This window comes from Mastacembelus armatus, chromosome 2 (assembly GCF_900324485.2).
Source record: "Mastacembelus armatus chromosome 2, fMasArm1.2, whole genome shotgun sequence".
NCBI classification, from domain to species: Eukaryota; Metazoa; Chordata; class Actinopteri; order Synbranchiformes; family Mastacembelidae; genus Mastacembelus; species Mastacembelus armatus.
In genome coordinates, this window is record NC_046634.1 from 7,527,206 (window position 1) to 7,546,511 (window position 19,306).

Below are 19,306 nucleotides of genomic sequence, written 5' to 3' on the forward strand. Positions count from 1 at the left end.
CGAAAACGTTGTTGTTTGTCATACAAATACAAGTACACAACGATGCACGGTGGGGATACTCCTATCCAGCTAAAGGGGAGAGTCAGCCAAATAACAATGTTAACGTTATGTTAACCACGACAAGCTAGTTAATCAAACGAGCCACGGCGACTTGGCTGGTGCAGGTGCAGGGTCGCTGTTCATCGGATGAGAGGAGCTAACTAGCAAGCTAGCTGGCTAAAAGAGGGGCTGCGGCTAGCTGGCCTTGGTCTGTTTAGCGACTGGGCCACTTGCATTCAGACTGTATTGCTACTATGAGAGCAAATTCCGTGCCGTGCACGATAGTTAGGACGCTAAAGTAAGTCCTACAATCCAGGGAGTTGCTTGACTGTAAATTACATCCTGTTAGATTTGCTACCTTCATTAACAGGGCCTTCGTTCTGGCGCCATCTTCATGAAGCTTCTGAAATCCAAACAGTGAGCTGCAAGCAAGAAGACAACATAGGCGGCTTAGTATCACTTGCAGAGCGGCGCGGACACATTTTCGACATGCAAGAAAAGAAAGCAGTTTATTTTTATACTGTGCGTGTGTATAAGTGCATGGGGATACTATTCCGACCTGTCGATCCCGACCAAACTGTCCCTCTCCTGGGCTGTCAGTGTCGGAAAGTCCTCCTCTGTTTCACTCGCTTTTCCCGCCGCCATTTTCTTTCCCTCATCACCACTAGAAGAAGCCGAGCCGAGACTCCGAGCAGCAGTGCAGGCAGCAACGGCGAGAGACACTCCGCACGATTGCATGGAAAATCGCGACGCGGGGACAAACGGCTTGCTCCACCGGATCAAAGAAGAAAAACTGAAGAAAACAAAATGCTCAAAAACTTTTTCCCAGGTTGAAAAGATGCGATTCGATATAGTAAATCCTTTCGGGGGGGACAGAAGCGCTCTCCGGGTAGATCTTCAAACGTCACATTTTTCATCACAAAGTGATATCGTGTCGCTCTTTGAATGCAAGTAACTAAGTAGAATATCCAAGATGTGAGTATTTCACAATAAAACGCGTTTCGGCCGCGAAGATAAAGTTGTTATAATTGTGTCACCCAAGCGAACCCACGCGCCGCTCTAGCCACGCCCTCTCCTCCCTCTTTAGCCAATAGGAGTTCCCGCATCCTACCATATGACTTCCCTGCTTTATCATTCTTTTATCCTAAATATCCACATTTTTCCCTGAAAACCACTAATCTTTCATACCACGATTATTCTGGAAGCATATTCAGAAATATGTATTGTCTGAACATGTCTGTCACCCATGTTCGTAGTAAAATAGGTTTGTTTCCTTAAGAAATGCATTAAGTTCCACAAAAATATCTTGCATTTAGTAATATGTATTGACACATAGGTGTTTTTAGGCGTTTTCTTCTACTGGGTGGTTAAACGACGGCTGCAATGCTTTCGGGGGCTTTCACATAATTTGCACTTTCCAAAGGCCCATCATATTTGTGTGACAGCTTCCTCATGCGAAAAAAGTTGCAGCATTTTAGTAATAAAGTTAAAGTAAATGGCTCAGTCCAATCAAGCGACATCAAATCATTTAACTGACGTGGCACAGCGTCATCACGTAGGCGTGGCTTAGCGTTGTCAACATCCTGGTGACATAACGACATAACTACCAAAATGGCGACGGTGGGTCGGGGAGAAGGTTAGTGATTTTAATTGTTGCAAATATTAGCGTTATTAGCATTATTAAAGTGGGAAAATAAAACATTGTCTTGACGTCGAAGCTTCTAAGAGTCCGAAAAGCAAATCGTATATGTGCACGGTATTTGATTGGTTGCCATTTGACGCTAAGTTAGGCAGCTAATATTAGCTTTTAAAATTATTTACATTGAATGAAGTGCAGCCGTCAGAGCCTGTCAGTATTTTACCAATTATAGGGCACAGGCAGGAATTGAATAGACTGAAATGTTACTGTCATATAGCAGGTCAGGACGACCCAGAGAGTGAAGATGAGGTTTATGAGGTGGTGGACCTGACCGAGTATGCCCGGAGGCACCAGTGGTGGAGTAGGGTGTTTGGGAACAACTCGGGGCCCATTGCTGAAAAGTATTCTGTGGCCACCCAGCTCATGATGGGAGGGGTGACTGGATGGTGAGGCGTGAGGATCCATTTTGCTCATGGGTTTTATCTGAAAGCACTGACAAATATTAAGGCAACATGACTAGGTTTATTAATGTCTTAGAAAGAACACAGTAATATGAAAGTCCTGCCAATGCTAAAGCAAAGCATGACTATGGTGTGTAATTAAATGATTATAATGTAAAGTATCACCTTTCAGCAATTGTCTATACTGTCTGATGCTTGCATTTGTTTTTGTGATATAACCAGGTGTGCTGGTTACCTCTTCCAGAGAGTGGGGAAAATAACTGCTACTGCTGTTGGTGGAGGATTCCTCCTTTTACAGGTAAAGGTGATCCTTAAGTTTGAAGGATTCCCAAATTGCCAACTTCATTGACAACTGAAGATGCCAGCTGGACAGTATGATGCTCCACAGGCTGATTCTCTACAGCAGAAAGACAGGCATTGTGTGTCAGCTGGCTCTGTTTGGTGTATGCCATCTGGATGCTTATTGGGTGTTGCAATACTATTAGTGTAATATTTTCTCTTAAAAATGATCTTGCAACTATTTTGCAAGTAGATTACAACAGAGATGATCAATTAACTTTACCCGCAGGCTGATGCAAAGTAGCACATAAAAAGACCAGACCAGACAAGAATCAGTCCAGAAGAGTGAGACATGTTATACTAGCTGTTTTCAAAAAGAGATTTGTGCTTCAAAGTCGAAATCTGAGATAAAACATTGCAGTACAAAACAATGCATTATTAAATATAATCAATTTATCTATGCAGAAACTGTTATAAATATGACTCTTTGCTACAGATTGCCAATCACAGTGGCTACGTGCAAGTGGACTGGAAGAAGGTAGAGAAGGACATGAACAAAGCAAAAAAGCACCTGAAGAAGAAGGCAAACAAAGCAGCCCCTGAAATAAATACATTTATTGAGGAGGTAAAGGTACCAGTAATAAAGCTTGCTCTTTCCTTCATGCGTTTGGTTTCTGCTTGAATATTGCTAAAACTACATCAGACCTTTGTGTTTATTAACCAGAAAAACACTCCTCACCCCACACCAAGTATACTTATTTAGAACTAAATGAATTATTTTTTCTTTGTTGTCTTGGTTTTGGTGGAGAGCATTTTGTTCTTTATCCACAAGCCAATGTTGCCCTCTAGTGGACAGTTAGATAAACTACATCTACTACCTATTGCATGGCAGGCCCTAGAGAGATATTAGGTACATTTTGGCACAAATATAGTTGCCCAATACCTATTGCATGGCAGGCCTAAGAAAGATATTAGCTGTATTTTGGTACCAGTACAGTTGTTTTGTGTTTCCACATTCGTAAATATTCATATATATGTCAGTCTAACACTGTTAGTTAAAACCTATTGATAGTAGAATACAGCCATCCATCCATTATTTACCGCTTTTCCTGGCATGTCAAGGGTTGTGGGGGTCTGGAGCTAATCCCAGGTAATACTTGGCAAAAGGCAGGTTGCACTCTGGAGAGATTGCCAGTCTGTGTAGTTTTTTTTTTTCCCAACTATTTTGTCAACTTATTCACTGTCTATTCTCTCCCCTCTCACTCAGGCCACAGACTTTATAAAGAGGAACATTGTCCTGTCCAGTGGGTTCGTTGGTGGCTTCTTTCTGGGTTTGGCCTCCTAAAGCTGCTGCAAACACTAATGTCTCCACTTACTGTGAAATTCATCATTACTACAAATGTCACTTTCCTTTCCATGTCCCTTGCTTTCCACCAGAACCCCATGTGTGCACTGATTTATATTTTAATGAACTGAACAGGGAGTGTTTCTTTTGAACATTAGAGCATGATCTGTGGTGACAGTGCTATTAACTATTTCTTGTAGAGAGGATTGAGTGCACCTGCTGAATTCTGTGTGTATGGGTTCAGTAGAGAATTGTACTGTGGAAAGTCTTATGGGGCTCATGATGGATCTTTACCAGACTGCTAACCATGTCAAGCTGCCACAAACTAGCACAGATACCTCTTTGTTTTTCCAAAGTTGATAGTCCATCCTCTTGTGTATGTGCATGGTGGATGGTGATTTCAGATTGTTGGCATGTGTGTACTATTGTAAGTACAGAGCCAACTTTTTCAAAGCTACAAATACCCACACGAGTAAATATTATATAACAGCATGGAAGACAGCAGAGTGGGAAGTTCTCACCATCCCCCAGTATAGTTCTTAGAGGTATTTTTATGTAGCTGTGAAATTTGGAAAGTTTATGTGCCATTTTAGCATGGAAGTAAACCCAAATCAGTTTTTAAAGTTTGTCACACTGGCTGGGGGCTTTAAACAAAGTGAGCAGGAGATTGTATTGATATACAACACATATCATGAGCATAAATCACTAACTTATGTGAATATGCTCTACTTCAAACTGATTATAAGGAGTCTTAAGTATAGATCCTTTATTCCCATAATACTCAGATTAGCAGTGCCCTTTAATGACAGGATAAGCGTCTGCTGTACGCTAATTGCCACCATCACAAGATGCACACCAAAAGAGACACCAGTCCTGTCATTAAAGAGTACAACGGAGCAGCGACTGTTGACTTCTACGCCCTCGCTATTGTCATTGTGCATTTAGTAGTGTCACTGTAGCGATAACATAACAATGCTGCCAAGTTGTGTGTTATGCTAATTATCTAGATAGAACATTCTCAAATAAGAGTCTAGTTAAGTTGATCACAAGTTACTTATTTTATTTGCCTTTTTCTACCAGTGCAATGTACAGTAATGTTTTTCTGAGCTTATGTCTCCAACTGGTATTTTCTTTATTTTGATAACTTTATTTGAGCTGTTGACTTTGTTCAGTGTTATATTTGAAGTACAGTTGCCTAATGTTGAGTATCGCTAAGTTAAAAAAGAAATATGTTTGACGTCATCGTAATTAAACATGGTTTAAGAATTTTAAAATAAGTAGACTAGTATGTGTAAGAACTCATTTTGCTTCACAATGATTGTCTTTTTGTAAATATATGTATTTATATATTTTTGGATGGTAGAATGGGAGCTAAAACAATTTAAGCTGCATGAACAGGACCGGTGACTACAGCAAGGCAAAACTGATCACTGTTCATATGAGCACCTGACTACTATTTTAAGAAAAACTAAATTAAACCCATCCCGAAATGATAAATCACCAAACTGTATCAATTTTTGCTTTTATTGAAAAAAGAAAAAAAAAACTAACATTTGATTATATACATTTTATTTACAAGAAGGATTGGAGCCTAAGCATATTTCCAGCAAAGTACACAAGGTAAACAAGGGGCATAAGGATTTCTTCCTCCATACAAAAGATACTGCAGGATAACCTGTGTTAATTGCTGTTTATGTGCTGAGAAAAAGAAAAACAAGAATAAAGCTACATGTCCAGTGTTTCCAGACAGTAACTATTTTTTATGAGTTCTGCTAATGCATTATTGCATTTCCTGTTGGTTTAAAGTCTTTATTCGTCAGATGGGCATTTTGAGAAGAGCTGCCTCTGTCAGTAGAGTAAGGGTGGTGATCATATATCTGCTGTTGGAGATCTGAAACAATAGGAAACAAGTATTAATACAACACCAATCTTTCTGTGTGTGTTGAAAAGACTGAAATATCTGTTATAAAGGAACCATAGCTGGTTCTGTCAGATGGTACCTTGATTCTGCCACTGTACTTGGCTGAACCCAGTGCTGTAGAGACCTGTTTAAGGGTTCCTGCTGACAAGTCAAGCCTGAAGTGTTTGTAGAAGTGGTTCTTCAGTCCCTGGATGAACCTTACAACCTCTTCAAAATCAATACTTTCTTCCTCTCCCTCATTCTCCTCCTCTGGATCCTTTCTCACACTGCTCCAAAGAGACCAGGCATCTTGGGGGTTAACTGTATAGGTGATTTGAAGCTGTGGCTCAACTGGAAGAGTCCAAATGAGTTTGAGGTGCTGGATACTGGACTCAGTGTGGCAGTTAGTCCATAATGCTGCCAGCCACTGTAAGCTGGTATGGTTGATTTCCAGAGGGCCAAAACAGCAGTCAAAGGTCTTCTGGAACCAGGACTGGACCAAAAAAGTGAAAACCTCTTGCCCACTGCTACCAAAGAGTGGCAGACAGGTGAAATCGTTGGGAAGTGAGTGTAGGTAATCAGGGTTTCCATTGATGCAGCTTAGCCAGCCACTCCATACTAACTTCTCAGGCTCATCCTGCTTGGCCAACATAGACTTTGAATGGATCTGTGATGCAAAAAGAGACTGTCAGAAAAAGTAAATGCAATTTTACCTAACACAGAGAACACAAGACATGCTTGATACAAAATACACAAATACATCTTAAGACTTAATTTCCTTACTTTAGGGAAAGTGGAAGATTTAACACCAACCCCTTTTCTGACATCATTTTTTACTGAAGCTACTGAAGAATACTGTATTGTTAGCCTGAATCACAATTATATCCAACATTTACTCAAGATGTGATGAGTTCACAGATGAAATTAGCCACAATTCATAACACTAAATTACTTTCAGATTTTACATGATGTGTATAAATTAATTTTGAGTGATTCCAATGGAACAGACCTTCACTTGAGCATTTAAAAACTATGCTTAAAAAATCCAACTTTGAAAAACACTTTCAGGACCTACCACTGAAGGAAAAAGTGAGCCTCAAAGGTTTCCTCTGCTTCAACAGAATCTTGCGCTTACCTGTATGGTGACAGTCTCAGCGTCATCATCTGCCTCTGCCATCCCCTGCACAGCAGAAAAGGAGACTCTGTAGCCGCTCTGCATCCCCTCCACCTCCACAGCCAAGCCTTGCTGCTTTTCTGCAGCAATAAACGCAGACAGCTGCCTGCAATAGCTCCTCAGCTGGGTGTGTCTAAACTGATACAGAGGAGTTACATATGACAGCTTCCACTCTGTTTTCAATAGTAAGGCCAGCTGCTCTGGAGTCACCTTTTCCTTTGATAAGGAGAGATGAGAAGATAATCAGTCTGTATATTTGTCTCCTTCAGAAAAGATTGTGTAGCTATATGTATGTTGGGCTAAATATGTGGACAACAATGCTTGTGTTGACTCACTGTGATACTGTGTGACTTTGGTGCTCTTCTGCTGGTGTTGAGCCTCCGTCCTGTCAAAACTGGTTTTAAGCCAAGCCGTGAAGAAGCACCTAAACAACTGCTGTAGGACTGTCGGCAGCTCTTTCTTTTGCCCCTCATCTGAACTGCAACACTGCTGTGGGGAGTCCTCAGAACACTGACAATCACACAAATCATTACTGTTCCAATTAGTAATACAAGTAGTCATTATACTGCTCTTGAACTTGCAGCCAAAATGTACTGCAAACAATGCTCATTTCCTTGCTCATTCTAGGTCGACTGTAGATGAATTTACTTATAAACATGTTTCTTCCAAGAAGCGCCCATGTCAGATGACAGAGACAAGATGTTACTCAATGTAAAACCTTCCATATTAATGTTAGTATGACAGATCAAGCTGTTTAACCAACTTTTGAACAAGAAAGTGGAGGAACCCTTTACTGAACAGGTACTGCAGCTTCTGTCTGCCCATGGGGATGTTTTTTGAGAAGAAGCCCTTGGGGACAACATAAGGAGGTCTACTGATGAAATTTCAGACACTGATATCTCACATTGAATGGGTAAATTCCACAACAACTTTTTTTCTAAATTTTGTTATTCATTTGATCAAAATGTGGATAATTAAAGCTAAGAAAGATTTAGTTACACACTACAGTAAGATCACAGTGCCAATGTTGTGTTACCTGTTTAAAGCGCACAGAAACACACGTTCCGTTCACAGTAAAATAATAAACTAGGGACAGTTCAGATACCGTACTTCAGAAAAAACCCGTTTTTTAAGTGTTACTTAACATAATACACGTCTGGCGCACAATATATGTTGTATATCGATCTACCATGTTTGCACATTTCACGAAGGTAAATGTAACATTAGCTACGTTAGTTAACGTGACGGTCTTTTCGTGGAGGCAACAACAGTACATTTCGAGGCCAGTTGAGCCGTAATGCATGGTTAACTGAACTGTGCTGTTTTTATTGTTGCTAAGACTCATAATATGTAGAATTAAAATCTTTTTACTATGAAAAAAATAGAGTTTTACCCGCTAGGATGTCGATCCATGTCTATTGTACCGAACGAAACCGGAAACAAATTTGAACATCGCGCTTTCCCAGGAGTCTGCGCGGTTGGAATCAGCCAATCACAGAAACCCAAACAGGAAGTGGACTTACAAATATTTTTCACAATAAAGCAAATATTGTGTTAGTTAATATAAAATTTAATATGCGTTAATAAATTGTGCACAAACTGAAAAGGTCTTTTTCTGGACTGTACTAATCCTGTACATGCACAGCAAAGTTCTAGGGTAAAATTCAAAATGTATACATAACAATTTGGACTGATGCCAATTAACTTTAGAAGAAAAAGAAGTAAATGAATGAACATCCATAAAATGTGCTGTTGCACACAGTCATGTATGTCTGAAACTCACCTTTCGTTTAGGGACAACATTCCCACAAGACAAGCCTAGAAGTTGCATTTCAGAGTAAAGGTATATTTTTTTTTATTAACATAAAGTGTCAGGGAATGAGTGTAGGTCAATGCAATGTCCACCCAAGTGATAAACACAAGTGTATATGTGTGTATGAGAGCGAGTGCATGTGTCACTTAGCTGCCAGTTTCACATGCAACCACCAAAACCATTCCCTCCCTGTTACCATGGAAACTGCGCTCTTTTTTCTGTCTCTCCACTTTCTTTCTGTTCTTCTTTTTTTCTCTCCTTCTTACCACATACTTCCATTTATTGTTTTTGGTCTTCCGTCTGCCTATACTCTATATTTGTCTAAGCTTATTCATACATGTCCATGCAAGAGTATGTTTTGCAAAGACGTGTGCATTGACTGGAGGGCAGTTCAGTAGCAGATACACTGCCATGCATGCATCATGATGACCACATCAACAGCCAATCGCAGTATGGGTAGCTTCTGGTGGGCTTTAACCAATGGGCGAAGCTCGCAGATGGTGTGTGTGTGTGTGTGTGTGTGTGTGTGTGTGTGCGCAGAAGGGATGCAGCGCCGTGGAAATTGCAAAGGGTGCCATAAGAGAACAGCGCACTCTAGTGGCACCAGATGTCTTTGTTTATGACCGTCTACGTGACTGAACCCCCTTTCTGTGTAATAACTCATCGCTTTTGATAAGTATTTTCTTGTTTCTCTGCTACTGTTTAGTCTCAACATTCAAAATGATTGTATTTCATTGCTATATGTATATACCCAAATAAACATGCAAACATTTATGTCCTTTACTTTATTAAATTAATTGAAAAATAACTACATATTGGATACAGAAAATATAAATACATAAATGTAACACATTATTCCCAATAAAGTGGATAAAAACTGATGAAGACCATTGTCCCATTATAAAGTGATTGTATTCCTGTTCATATTTGCTTCATTGATCTAAAAATTACCGTCAGAGCTCCCCAATGACTTCTTCCAGTTTTTCTCATGTTGTCTACACCTGTAGTGTATGTATTGCAGCTTTAGACTACAAAATGGAACAGGGCGAGGTATATGGTTCCGTTTATCAGCTGTAGGGGGCATCACAGACACAGCTCAGGTCTTCTCACACCTGAGGAAATTCCATATGCTTTCTTGCACCTGCACCTGAGAAACTCCTGAAGCTGCAGAAAAAATGAATGTAATGTAAATAGACTTGATCCCAGCATTATAGCTCGTCTCTACCACGGATCCTCTTTGACATGAGAAGTAAACAAAATGGCTTTAGATTTGCTATATAATCACAGAAATTCCAAGAATTACAGTGTAATGTCACAATATACCCACGCGTCATGATAACATTGTAAAATCAATGGGATAATACGGACATATAGCTCTCCTTTATGGATAAGGAATCTCCCTAATGAGCTCTGGGAATGTCGGGGTTACTGTAAATTATATTTTCCCTCTTTTTATTCATTGTAGGATCTGTAGTCAATATGTGAGGGAGAGTCTGTGTCAGAGGAGAAGAGGAATAAACTGCATGTTAAAAGGATGGCGATAAGAAAAGGCTGACGTAAGGGGATGGGGTTTGGATGGTCGACGCTTGCGCGGGATGCACTGGATGAAACCGTCAGGAAACTGTGCCTAGATCGGACCCCCACCGACCGCCATGTTGGCTCGATTGGTGCCGAAATACGAATGAGGGTCCGCTCTCCGGGGCCATTTGGGCTCTGGTCAGACCAGTTTCCTGGACGATAGAGGGAGTAACCTGGCATTTCTGGAAGTCGGAGGAACAGCCAGTCAAAGCCAGCCAGCATCTGAGCCAGCGTATGAACTGGAGCGACGCTGGACGACGGCTCGCCTGTGCTGGAATATGATATAATTTAAATATTCTCTACCCTGACGGGGAATGCATCATAGGAGTCGTCGACATGAACACAAAGAGCTTCCATTTGGGCTCGGGAAGCTGAAGCATATTGTAGCCCGGCCACATAACGTCTTCGGTGGGATAAGCCATCTGTGATACACTGGGTGTGCACACCGCAATAAGAGCCAACCGGTCGCTCACATTAACCCAGCTAGCCAACCATTTTCAACAGACCCGTTAGCTTGCGGTGAACAGAGGATTCTGGCCGGTGCGGGACGTGTCCGTGAGGGAGACCTCTACCTGGCAGTCTCCAAGAGTAAGAGCCAAACCCGAGCATGTAAAGAGGGTGTTTTCTGCAATAGTGCGAGGAAATCTGTTAGCCCGGGGGTCTGGTCTGTGGTTACTTGGAGTTAGCTTGTTGGGAGAAGGTGGGGCCGCGGATTGACAGCCTTGGACCCACAGCTAACGTGGCTAGCCCGCTAAGTTGGACTTTTGAGCGGTCATTGGTTTCACTGTCACCGACGCTGGGGGGTTTAACGTTTACAGGAGTGTGCTGTCTGGCACAGTAGGGACCACATTCAGGAGGAAAATACTTCATCTTTGATTCTTCCATAAGCCGTGTGGGTGGGATATCTTGTGGAGAGCATCCTCGTTTACCTGTGTGACCATGGCGGACGACGACGTGCTGTTCGAGGATGTCTACGAGCTGTGTGAGGTGATTGGAAAGTAAGTACTGTCATTCCTTTGTCCACCTGCCTTGTTTGTTTGATTTGGGTTATTTTAGGGTGTTTTACATCATACTGTCATTTAGCCACACACATGCAGGATGGTGTTGTTTCCCCCCCCCCAATGTTAAAATAGCACATTATTTGTTAATGTCAGTCACCCAGACTACTTGACATCATGACCTCCATTCAGCAAAGTAAGTATAAAGAATATGTATCATGATATTTGATATACTGTGTATTTTTTACTCTATGTCTACTATAATGCTTTTATTACAGATTTAGAAGAAGTGTATTGCAAGTTTTATCTGAGAGGCCACAAGTCTTGGTTTTAAACATAGTTTGAAATGTCTAAGAATCATTTGGCTGCACATCAACAATGGTCAGATCTGAATACAAGATTTTCCTGTTCCTAATTCTCCCTTTTGACAGTAGCCATACCTGAATGCATTCACAGGCAGACTGGCTTGCTGGTCAGACACTCAACAAAGGTGTTTTCACAGAAAGCAGGAGAATGACAGAGGTTTAAACAGTATGTTTAAAAAATAAGATTAAATGGTTCATTGTGGCCTGTGTCTGAGTTGTCAGACATGGCTTTCCCACTCTTGTAAGTGAGGTGGGAAACATTTGCAAGCCCATCCCAGTCCTGGACTACCAGTCAGTCCCCTCCCTCCTGCAGGCATCACCCACTGGAGGTCTGAGGATCCATTAAGTTGGTTTTAGGGATAAGATTCACAATGTGTAAGAGCCCAGAGACTTCCTGTTGGCATGGTTGGTCTGAGACCACTACCTTGAAGTCCCAGTTACAGATACAAGAAAACCACTGACATGATTTGTTCCAGTTGCTTGTCAGTATAAATCATCCACAGTAGTACATATATAAAAGTGGAAAGACTTTCTCTGACTCCATCTGCTGTTGTGAATGATTGATAAAATGTGTGTCCCCATTTTAATTTATTTTGCTAAACCCCAGGTCTGGGTCAACAATATTTAAAAATGTTTTACCCATCTAAGTTGGCAGATGAGTAGAGTTTGACATCCAAGCTGTGCAATAGTTGTCATGAAATGTCTTTCTGAAAATGGTAATTGCATGGTAAAAATCTGTATAGGATGCCCTTATAACCAGAATATAAGACCCCCCACCTGCAAATACTTCTTGAGCGTGTTGAGCATTTTTTAAAGTAGTGTAATTCAGGCCAGGTAAGCACAAGAGCGAACAATACTCTGGAGAATATGTTAAGCTTTAGTAAAGAAGCAAGATGCCATATTTATGTCACAGAAAAGCCCAGAAAATCCCTCTTATCCTGACAGTTCTTTTGTGAAAATGCAGTTGATGGATTAATGGTTTCAGTGTGTTGAACCCTAGTATCTCGGGATGTGTTGCAGGATGGGGGGGGGTCGTTTTTCCTCAGTACTGAAGCGGGATGGGAAAGGAGGCTGAGGCAGATCAATGGAGGCAAGTACAGTTGGGAATGGCATGGCCCTGAGGCTAAGGATATAAATAATGCCAGCAGACATTGACTGCAGCACTCTGCCATCTCACTTTGTTTATAACCTCATGTTTTAATGTCAGCACTACTGCAGGTAGTGGACAGCAGAAACCAGTGGTCATATAAAATTAAAAATTGAAATGGAAACATGTTATACCCATAAGTTGTAAACCATTTTGCGTGAAATCTTTTCTAGTATTTCTGCTCCTGCATTTTAGCCCAAGTACATATTGTAACAGAAGCCAGGTCTTTGTCATGTACGTGGAAAGCTCGACTTATTGCCACAGAAATTGGACTGAAAGCTGGATAATAATTTGTCCATTGATAGGGTTAAATGGGTGGACAGTGTAATTTCAATTCATCCCCCTCACAGCTTGTGTGTCTTTGATTTTCATTCACCAAAAATTAAATTCTGTCTGACTAAATCTGTGACTTGACTGTCAGTGCAGAAATATCTGACCAACCAATTTGTTTGTGGATATGTTTTTCTAAACCCTGGCACTGAGATGAATGATTTATCAACAGCGTCTGTTCGGGATACGCTAATTCAAAAAGTACTGTAATGGAGATGGGTGAAATTAACTAATCCCTAATAAATTTGTAATAATTAGTTTTGTCCTTTATCTCCTGCCATATAACATAACAGTTGTATTATATTATTGGATAATCTTGATGCTTGTGTGTCTCTTGCTGACCACTGACCTCAGCTCATTTCATACTTGTACATAAGACCTCTCATCCAGCCTGACCTTCCTTCAGAGTTGTATTGTGAGTGACTTTGTCTATTATTGTGAGAAGGGAGCTGTCTGGAAGCATAGAGCTCCCCATCACTGTTCAGTGATCATCTCCTTTAATGTTCATTGTTGCTTCTACTGAGAGATGGTCAGTAAGTACATTTGGAGAAAGTTTTTTGTTATGAGGTTATGGACTTTGAACTTATTTTCCTGATAATGCCTTCAACATGTAACCAGTAATGGCACAGGTATTCAGTGTAGTTTGTGTTTAAGGCACCGTATCCTCTCGTTTCAGCACTGCTGTCGTCTTCTCGTTCTGACAGGAAAATTAGCTTTTTGTATTGCTTGCAACACTAAGAGGTTTGTGAGGTTTCAGAGCAGAGACGGAGCACAATAAATCATATTTGCACTTTTAGCAAGTCGGACCCCTTATTCACCGGGGTTTATAGTTGCATGGCAACAGTAAGAGCTCTATATGTTGTGTGTATCATTTCTTTAGAGAGACACATGGACTCCGTCTGATTTTACAGCCCATGAATGTAAACGTTCATTCAACTCCCCTGTGGTCATACTAGCCATTGCTGGTCAGTTTGTGATGCCAGTGAAAGATGACACAGGCTATTGAACATACGTGGGCTGTGCAGACTGGGCTCATTGTTTGTAGCTCACATAGTAAATATGTGATGATAATGTGTTGTGAACATAATGTGCTAACCACAGGCCTGTTTTTGGGATTCAGCTCCAGTTGAAGTGTTGGCAGAGCACTGAAGCAATTTAATCCATTTCTGTCTGTAGTGATTTTGTTTCAATAGGACTGGGGTTGTTGAGAAGCACTAGCGGTGTCACGGTGTTCTTTACTTCAGCCCTGGGGTGCTCATTAGAGCCGAGGATATTGGGATGTGCAGCTCACTCCAAACCAATGAAGTGATCAGTCCTCTGGCTTATTCTGAGTTGTGTAATTAAATTGCTTAGATGGCATTTAAATCTTAAATATTCATTGATTGTTTTACAGTTTTTAAGGTCTAAGTGGATCCAATCTTGAACATACAAATATTGCACAAAAAATCTTTGCTGCAGGAAGACAAAAGTTTGAGCACCAGTGTTTTTAGTAGCTTCAAGCAGGTTTAATTATCAAAATGAATAAAGGACAGTTATTCAGGATTTTAATATTCCTTTTGGTTTCATAAAGCCTTCATCGTGTGACATATGACACGATCTACGATCTATGTGTGTTATTTAAAGTGAAATTTAATTTTCAGATGGCGGAGAATATTTGGTGATGTTTAGACTGTTCCTACCTGTTCATTAAATATAGTTGAAGCTACAGTTTACTCTTTGTTGAAACTGTGTCAGGGAGGTGTTACTTAATCTCTGTAGTGATTTGCAAGACCATAATTGGTGTATTTTGGGCTGCAACTGAAGATATCTTTCTCATATTCTGTTGCCTCATCTATGTAAATGGAGCTGGAGAGAATTGTTCATCTGGATAACCCAGGGCTCAGGCCCCGAGCTTGGCAAACATCCACGCAGCTGAAGTGTCCTGAAGTGAGACACTGAGTTCCTGCTGTGATCAGTAAAGTATCACATTATTGAATGTGTCATCTTCCCATCTGGTTTGTAGCCGTATATATCAAGAGAGAGAGACATTTTGACATCATTATAAAGTAATTTAGTCTTTTCAAGGTCTGATTAGTTTGAACAGTGAAATGTGTTTAATGTGGCGTCCGTGCCAGGTTGTGGCACTGTGTAACAAAGTGGATGAAATGTTTTATTTTTTGCCTTCCGTTTGAGCTTTCCTCACCGTGTGTGTACCTTTCTGCTGCCCAAACACAGCAGATCGATTGTTGTGAATGGATATGTAAAGTTAAATTCTCAGACTACAAGGCCAGATGCTACAGGGTGCTTTAAATAGATCTGTGTCCTCTTCTGGCTTGTGTAGAGGAAAGGATTTTCCCACCAAATCTTTAGACACTCCTGAGAGTAAAACAGCTCTGAATTACAGTTTGCAATCTGAATGCTAATATCCCCCACTGTTTCCCTAATTTGCATAAGGAAGCACTCTGAATTGTTGTTGCTCAGACATTCAGGCTACGGTTGAACTGCACTGAACTTTGTTGAACTTGTTAATTTAATAGCTTTGTATTTGAGCTCAGTTTGGGCAGTAGGGCAAACACAATTTATTTGGAAAGTAGTCTGCTGGAATCACTTACCATGAGCTTTTTTAAAAAAATTTCCCAACCACCTATTTTTGTAGAAATTTGTATTAGGACTAACTTTAGCTCTACCATGTTGGTCAGACACTCAGCAAAGCTGTTTTCATAGAAAGCAGGAGACCGACAGACTTTACCACAACTATAATCTCAGCAGTAAAATACATGATAACACTCCGTATTATTATACATCAAGCAGTCACAAACTATATCACCTCCACGTTTTTGAGCTGCTAATTATTTTTGTGCATTTGTAAAGTTCGGTCTCACCTTTTAGTAGAGATGTTTTGTTAAATGCCATGCTTTCTCGGTAAAGGGCTAAATGACAGTGTGGAGAAAATTACTGGTTTAGCCTCGTCACTGTATGTCGCTCATGATAATGTGCACAGAGACAAAATAAGATGCAATTTACCTGACTCCCTATTAGTGCCCAGCTGCACAACAGTTTTTGGGCTGGACTAACAGGGAATTGTGCTAGATGCTGGCCACAGCCATGCTACAAAAAGCTGTTTTCAGCAAAGACGGTTGATCTCAGGAGAACAGTACTGGTAATGTTGAGTCTGCAGCTACAGATGTGTCCTATTCCTGTTTGGGAGGAAAAAAAATACACGGAGACCTAAAAGGAAATTAGGCCCATGGCCAACATGGATGTTAAAAATGTTCCTCCAGTAGCATCCAGTCTTCTTCTTACATGGAGCAGAGAGTTGAAATGAGCCAAGGAGTGGGCTGCAAAGATTGCCACTTTGGGTTCATGTATGATGACTGCCGTTGTCGGATGTGAGCCATGTGTGGGCGTTTTCTATGAGCCCACTCAGCACAGCTGTGGTGATGTCAGTACAGCATGCAGCCTTGCTGCTTCCTCACACTCAGGCACACACTCCCTGTCCCTTACACTTGCCCTCTTTTAATGCCTCTATAATATTTATAATTATAAATGGTTGAATGGTCATCTAATTTTTTTTTTTATTTGAGGTGATGTGATGAATTGCTTTCTAATTTGTGACATTTTGTAGCAGCGCCCTTGCAGATCCAACACAGAGTTAAATCAGAAAATAGCCCCAAAGGTGAATTGATTCTCCATGCAGCTACTTTGAATTGCCAGCCAAGATTACAAATGAGGTTGATGTCTAAAATCTGACAGGTCCACCCAATCCTACCCCAGTGCTTAATGGTTGTAATGAGTTTTATTGACATACTTTAGATCAGTGCCAAGATGGCCTTACTGCATCATTTGTATCTATGCAGTTGCAGCTTTGAACTTCCCTCACTTCAACTCTTCACTTGGTAAATGCATGTGAAACTGTTGTTTGGTTGGAAGGGGGTTGTCAGAATCACTCTAGCAACAACCCACACCTTTTTTAAGATGGAAACCACAGCTGCTACAGCAAGTCATCTCAGCAGGGCAAAGGTCAGTGCAGGGTGTTGTGTTTTACACGTCCCTCAGTTTGTATGGGTTGATCATTACAGCAGATGTGAGAAACTACATTAGCTACAGCTCCTATGTCTGCCACATTCATAAATGCTTAAACTGCTTTTACTGTTGGGTTTTCTGTTGGTCCATTTGCTAAATCAGCTAAAGCAAAGCTTGTTATTGGCCACCATTTGTGTTTGCAAAATTGTGTGTGTGTAGGGGGTGGTGGTAGGGGTGTCTCTCCATTAGCTTTCATTCCACCGCTGAGGATTGTAGACTTGGGAGATGTAGAGTAGCTGTAACATGATAGTGTGTGTCTGTGCGTGCGTGTGTGCGTGCGTGTGTGCGTGCGTGTGTGCGTGTTTGTCTGCAGCCCTGAGTGGGCCAGGAGACAGAAAATGTGCAAATGTCTCAGCTTTCAGTGTCTGTTCCCACCACTTTGTTTCTGATTTAATCTCCTGCTTGGTGCTTTGAGATAATGAGAAATAATTATCATATACTTCTGTGAGACTAATGAAATGCATTATAATATGGCCTTAAGCTTTGTTTCCATGTGACAGCATAGATAGGCATAGATTCCTTTAATGAGAAGCATGCCATTGTTGTTTCTCCATTACATAAAGTATAAGTTAATTTATTCAAACAAAGGGAAATTAATGAAGAACCAACTAAATTGCAGGTAGTTTTAAGCTTGTGACTGGGCTGATGAATTAGTGTTGAACTGAGTTCACTGGTTGAGAAAGTTTTATATTGTACATGTTTTACATGTTTTACATCTTTGAAAAATGCTGAAACTGTACTGAATTATTTTTATTGGCCTGCTCTTTTCATCTTTAATACAAAACACGACTTATGGCTTGCATATGTCGGCCTCACTGAGGAAACAGAACCCTATATATAATTTAATATCAGCTTCCTTTTTATAGTAGGGTAGGTCTTCCTAGCTCAGGTCTCCATAATAAAGCTTTTATTTTAGCTTTTGCAGCTGTACTGCACATCACTGCTCTATAATTCTCACTGGCAAGAGCATGGAGGCTACGATCCATAGCTAACTACCTACTGTAAACCCACTATATTCTCAGAAACAGCGCTGTCTCTGCTTTGTGTGGTGGTGTGCATGTGATTATGTGTACCGGTACATCGGTTTCTGGTAACTATTTCTGTGTTTTAGAAAAGCACAACAGAAATTTGTGTTTTTGTAGATTTCTGTGACTAACTCAGTGTGTGTGTGTGTGTGTTTCAGGGGTCCCTTCAGCGTGGTTAGACGCTGCATCAACAGGGACACGGGCCAGCAGTTTGCTGTAAAGATTGTCGATGTGGCCAGCTTCACCTCCAGCCCTGGCCTCAGCACAGAAGGTGAGGATCATAGCAGACCTGTTTTGACCTGTGACCATGGTAATCCCAGCATTTGTTGTTCTTCACATGGGGTGCCAGATGGGCGCTGGTTAAGAGAATCAGGACAAGAGAGGATAGTTGCCAGGCCTGCTGTCAATCGGAGCGAATTACACCTAATCTTTGAAAACTTTAAATGACGAACAGTTGTCTATGTTGTTTTGCCAACTGACCCACCTACTTCTCCTTGTGTGTTCAAACAAATGTTGGGAATTATCTGCAAATACCAATGTGCACAAAATGGCATTCTCACACACAAATAAATGAGGCATAATGTCACACATGCTGCACTCAGATGAATAATATGTTGGAACTGCATGTGTTTGCTCGTTTGTGTGTGGACTGTTCTGTATGTGTATTGAACGAGTTGTGATGGTGAGTGTGCGTGTTACCATGTCTCTCCATGTGGTTTCATGCTTTGTCATGCTGAGGCCTGCATGTGTGTCTTACAAAGATAGAGATGGAGACAAAAATCATAGGTGCCTGTGTGTGTGCGCGATGTTGGCGTTCACTATGTGCCATCTGTGAGGTCCCAGTCAGAAATCAGTCTGGCAGCCAATAACAGCAAGGCAAGGAAGTGACCCATGGGAGGGGAAACAGTAAAAGTGGAGGTTCACACCAGTATTTCCCATAACAGTCCTCCAAAGTTGCATTTTGGATATTAGTATGTTTTCATCACCCTCAAATTAAATGTCATGTCCTGACAAATAAACACTTACCAAACACTGTCAACATTTCTCTTGGCCTAGAAATTTGGAATAGTGTGTCTCCTGAGCCAGTGCTAACATGTTTCATCCTGTGGTCAGTTGTGCCAAACATGGTGATATTTATCTTACCCACAATG

At 41.0% G+C, this 19,306-nt stretch overlaps 3 protein-coding genes and 1 long non-coding RNA gene across 9 annotated transcripts in view; 2 read left to right on the top strand and 2 right to left on the bottom strand.

The window, feature by feature from the left end:
* The first annotated feature begins 469 nt into the window (after positions 1–469).
* Positions 470–5,263, top strand: LOC113127215 (FUN14 domain-containing protein 1). Of its 4 annotated transcripts, none has more exons than XM_026301599.1 (5): positions 470–868; positions 1,959–2,124; positions 2,362–2,437; positions 2,915–3,049; positions 3,686–5,263. In XM_026301599.1, the coding sequence occupies exons 1-5, from the start codon at positions 529–531 to the stop codon at positions 3,761–3,763; spliced, it is 795 nt and encodes a 264-aa protein (XP_026157384.1). In that variant the 5' UTR covers positions 470–528; the 3' UTR covers positions 3,764–5,263. The 4 variants fall into 4 exon arrangements, with proteins under 4 accessions (XP_026157384.1, XP_026157385.1, XP_026157386.1 ...); XM_026301600.1 differs by having other exon boundaries at positions 2,915–3,043; XM_026301601.2 differs by having other exon boundaries at positions 726–1,675; positions 1,956–2,124; positions 3,686–3,763.
* Positions 5,264–5,321: 58 nt separating this feature from the next.
* Positions 5,322–8,323, bottom strand: cenpl (centromere protein L). Its single transcript, XM_026301598.2, has 5 exons — positions 8,231–8,323; positions 7,173–7,347; positions 6,799–7,053; positions 5,764–6,330; positions 5,322–5,654 (listed from the first exon to the last, which is right to left on the bottom strand). The coding sequence occupies exons 1-5, from the start codon at positions 8,248–8,250 to the stop codon at positions 5,580–5,582; spliced, it is 1,092 nt and encodes a 363-aa protein (XP_026157383.1). The 5' UTR covers positions 8,251–8,323; the 3' UTR covers positions 5,322–5,579.
* A 1,993-nt stretch (positions 8,324–10,316) lies between these two features.
* Positions 10,317–19,306, top strand: part of LOC113127212 (peripheral plasma membrane protein CASK-like) — a 31,930-nt gene continuing 22,940 nt past the window's right edge. Inside the window, exons 1-2 of one of the 3 annotated variants that reach the window (XM_026301594.1) lie at positions 10,317–11,226; positions 18,314–18,426. In XM_026301594.1, coding sequence (XP_026157379.1) covers positions 11,168–11,226; positions 18,314–18,426 — 172 coding nt within the window. In that variant the 5' untranslated portion in view covers positions 10,317–11,167. The remainder of the gene's footprint in view (positions 11,227–18,313; positions 18,427–19,306) is intronic. The other 2 variants (XM_026301595.1, XM_026301596.1) reach the window with 2 other exon arrangements.
* Positions 14,691–16,561, bottom strand: LOC113127218 (uncharacterized). Its single transcript, XR_003295403.1, has 3 exons — positions 16,072–16,561; positions 15,930–15,977; positions 14,691–15,059 (listed from the first exon to the last, which is right to left on the bottom strand). It is a non-coding gene; the product is annotated as an uncharacterized LOC113127218 (long non-coding RNA).

Coding starts and splice junctions, on each gene's coding strand:
- LOC113127215 (XM_026301599.1), top strand. CDS start 529: ATGCAAGAAAAGAAAGCAGTTTATTTTTATACTGTGCGTGTGTATAAG. Junction 869..1,958: donor GCTCAAAAACTTTTTCCCAG/GTTGAAAAGATG, acceptor GTCATATAGCAG/GTCAGGACGACCCAGAGAGT. Junction 3,050..3,685: donor CATTTATTGAGGAGGTAAAG/GTACCAGTAATA, acceptor CCTCTCACTCAG/GCCACAGACTTTATAAAGAG.
- cenpl (XM_026301598.2), bottom strand. CDS start 8,250: ATGGATCGACATCCTAGCGG. Junction 7,348..8,230: donor ATGGATCGACATCCTAGCGG/GTAAAACTCTAT, acceptor TGTGATTGTCAG/TGTTCTGAGGACTCCCCACA. Junction 6,331..6,798: donor CTGAGACTGTCACCATACAG/GTAAGCGCAAGA, acceptor TTTGCATCACAG/ATCCATTCAAAGTCTATGTT.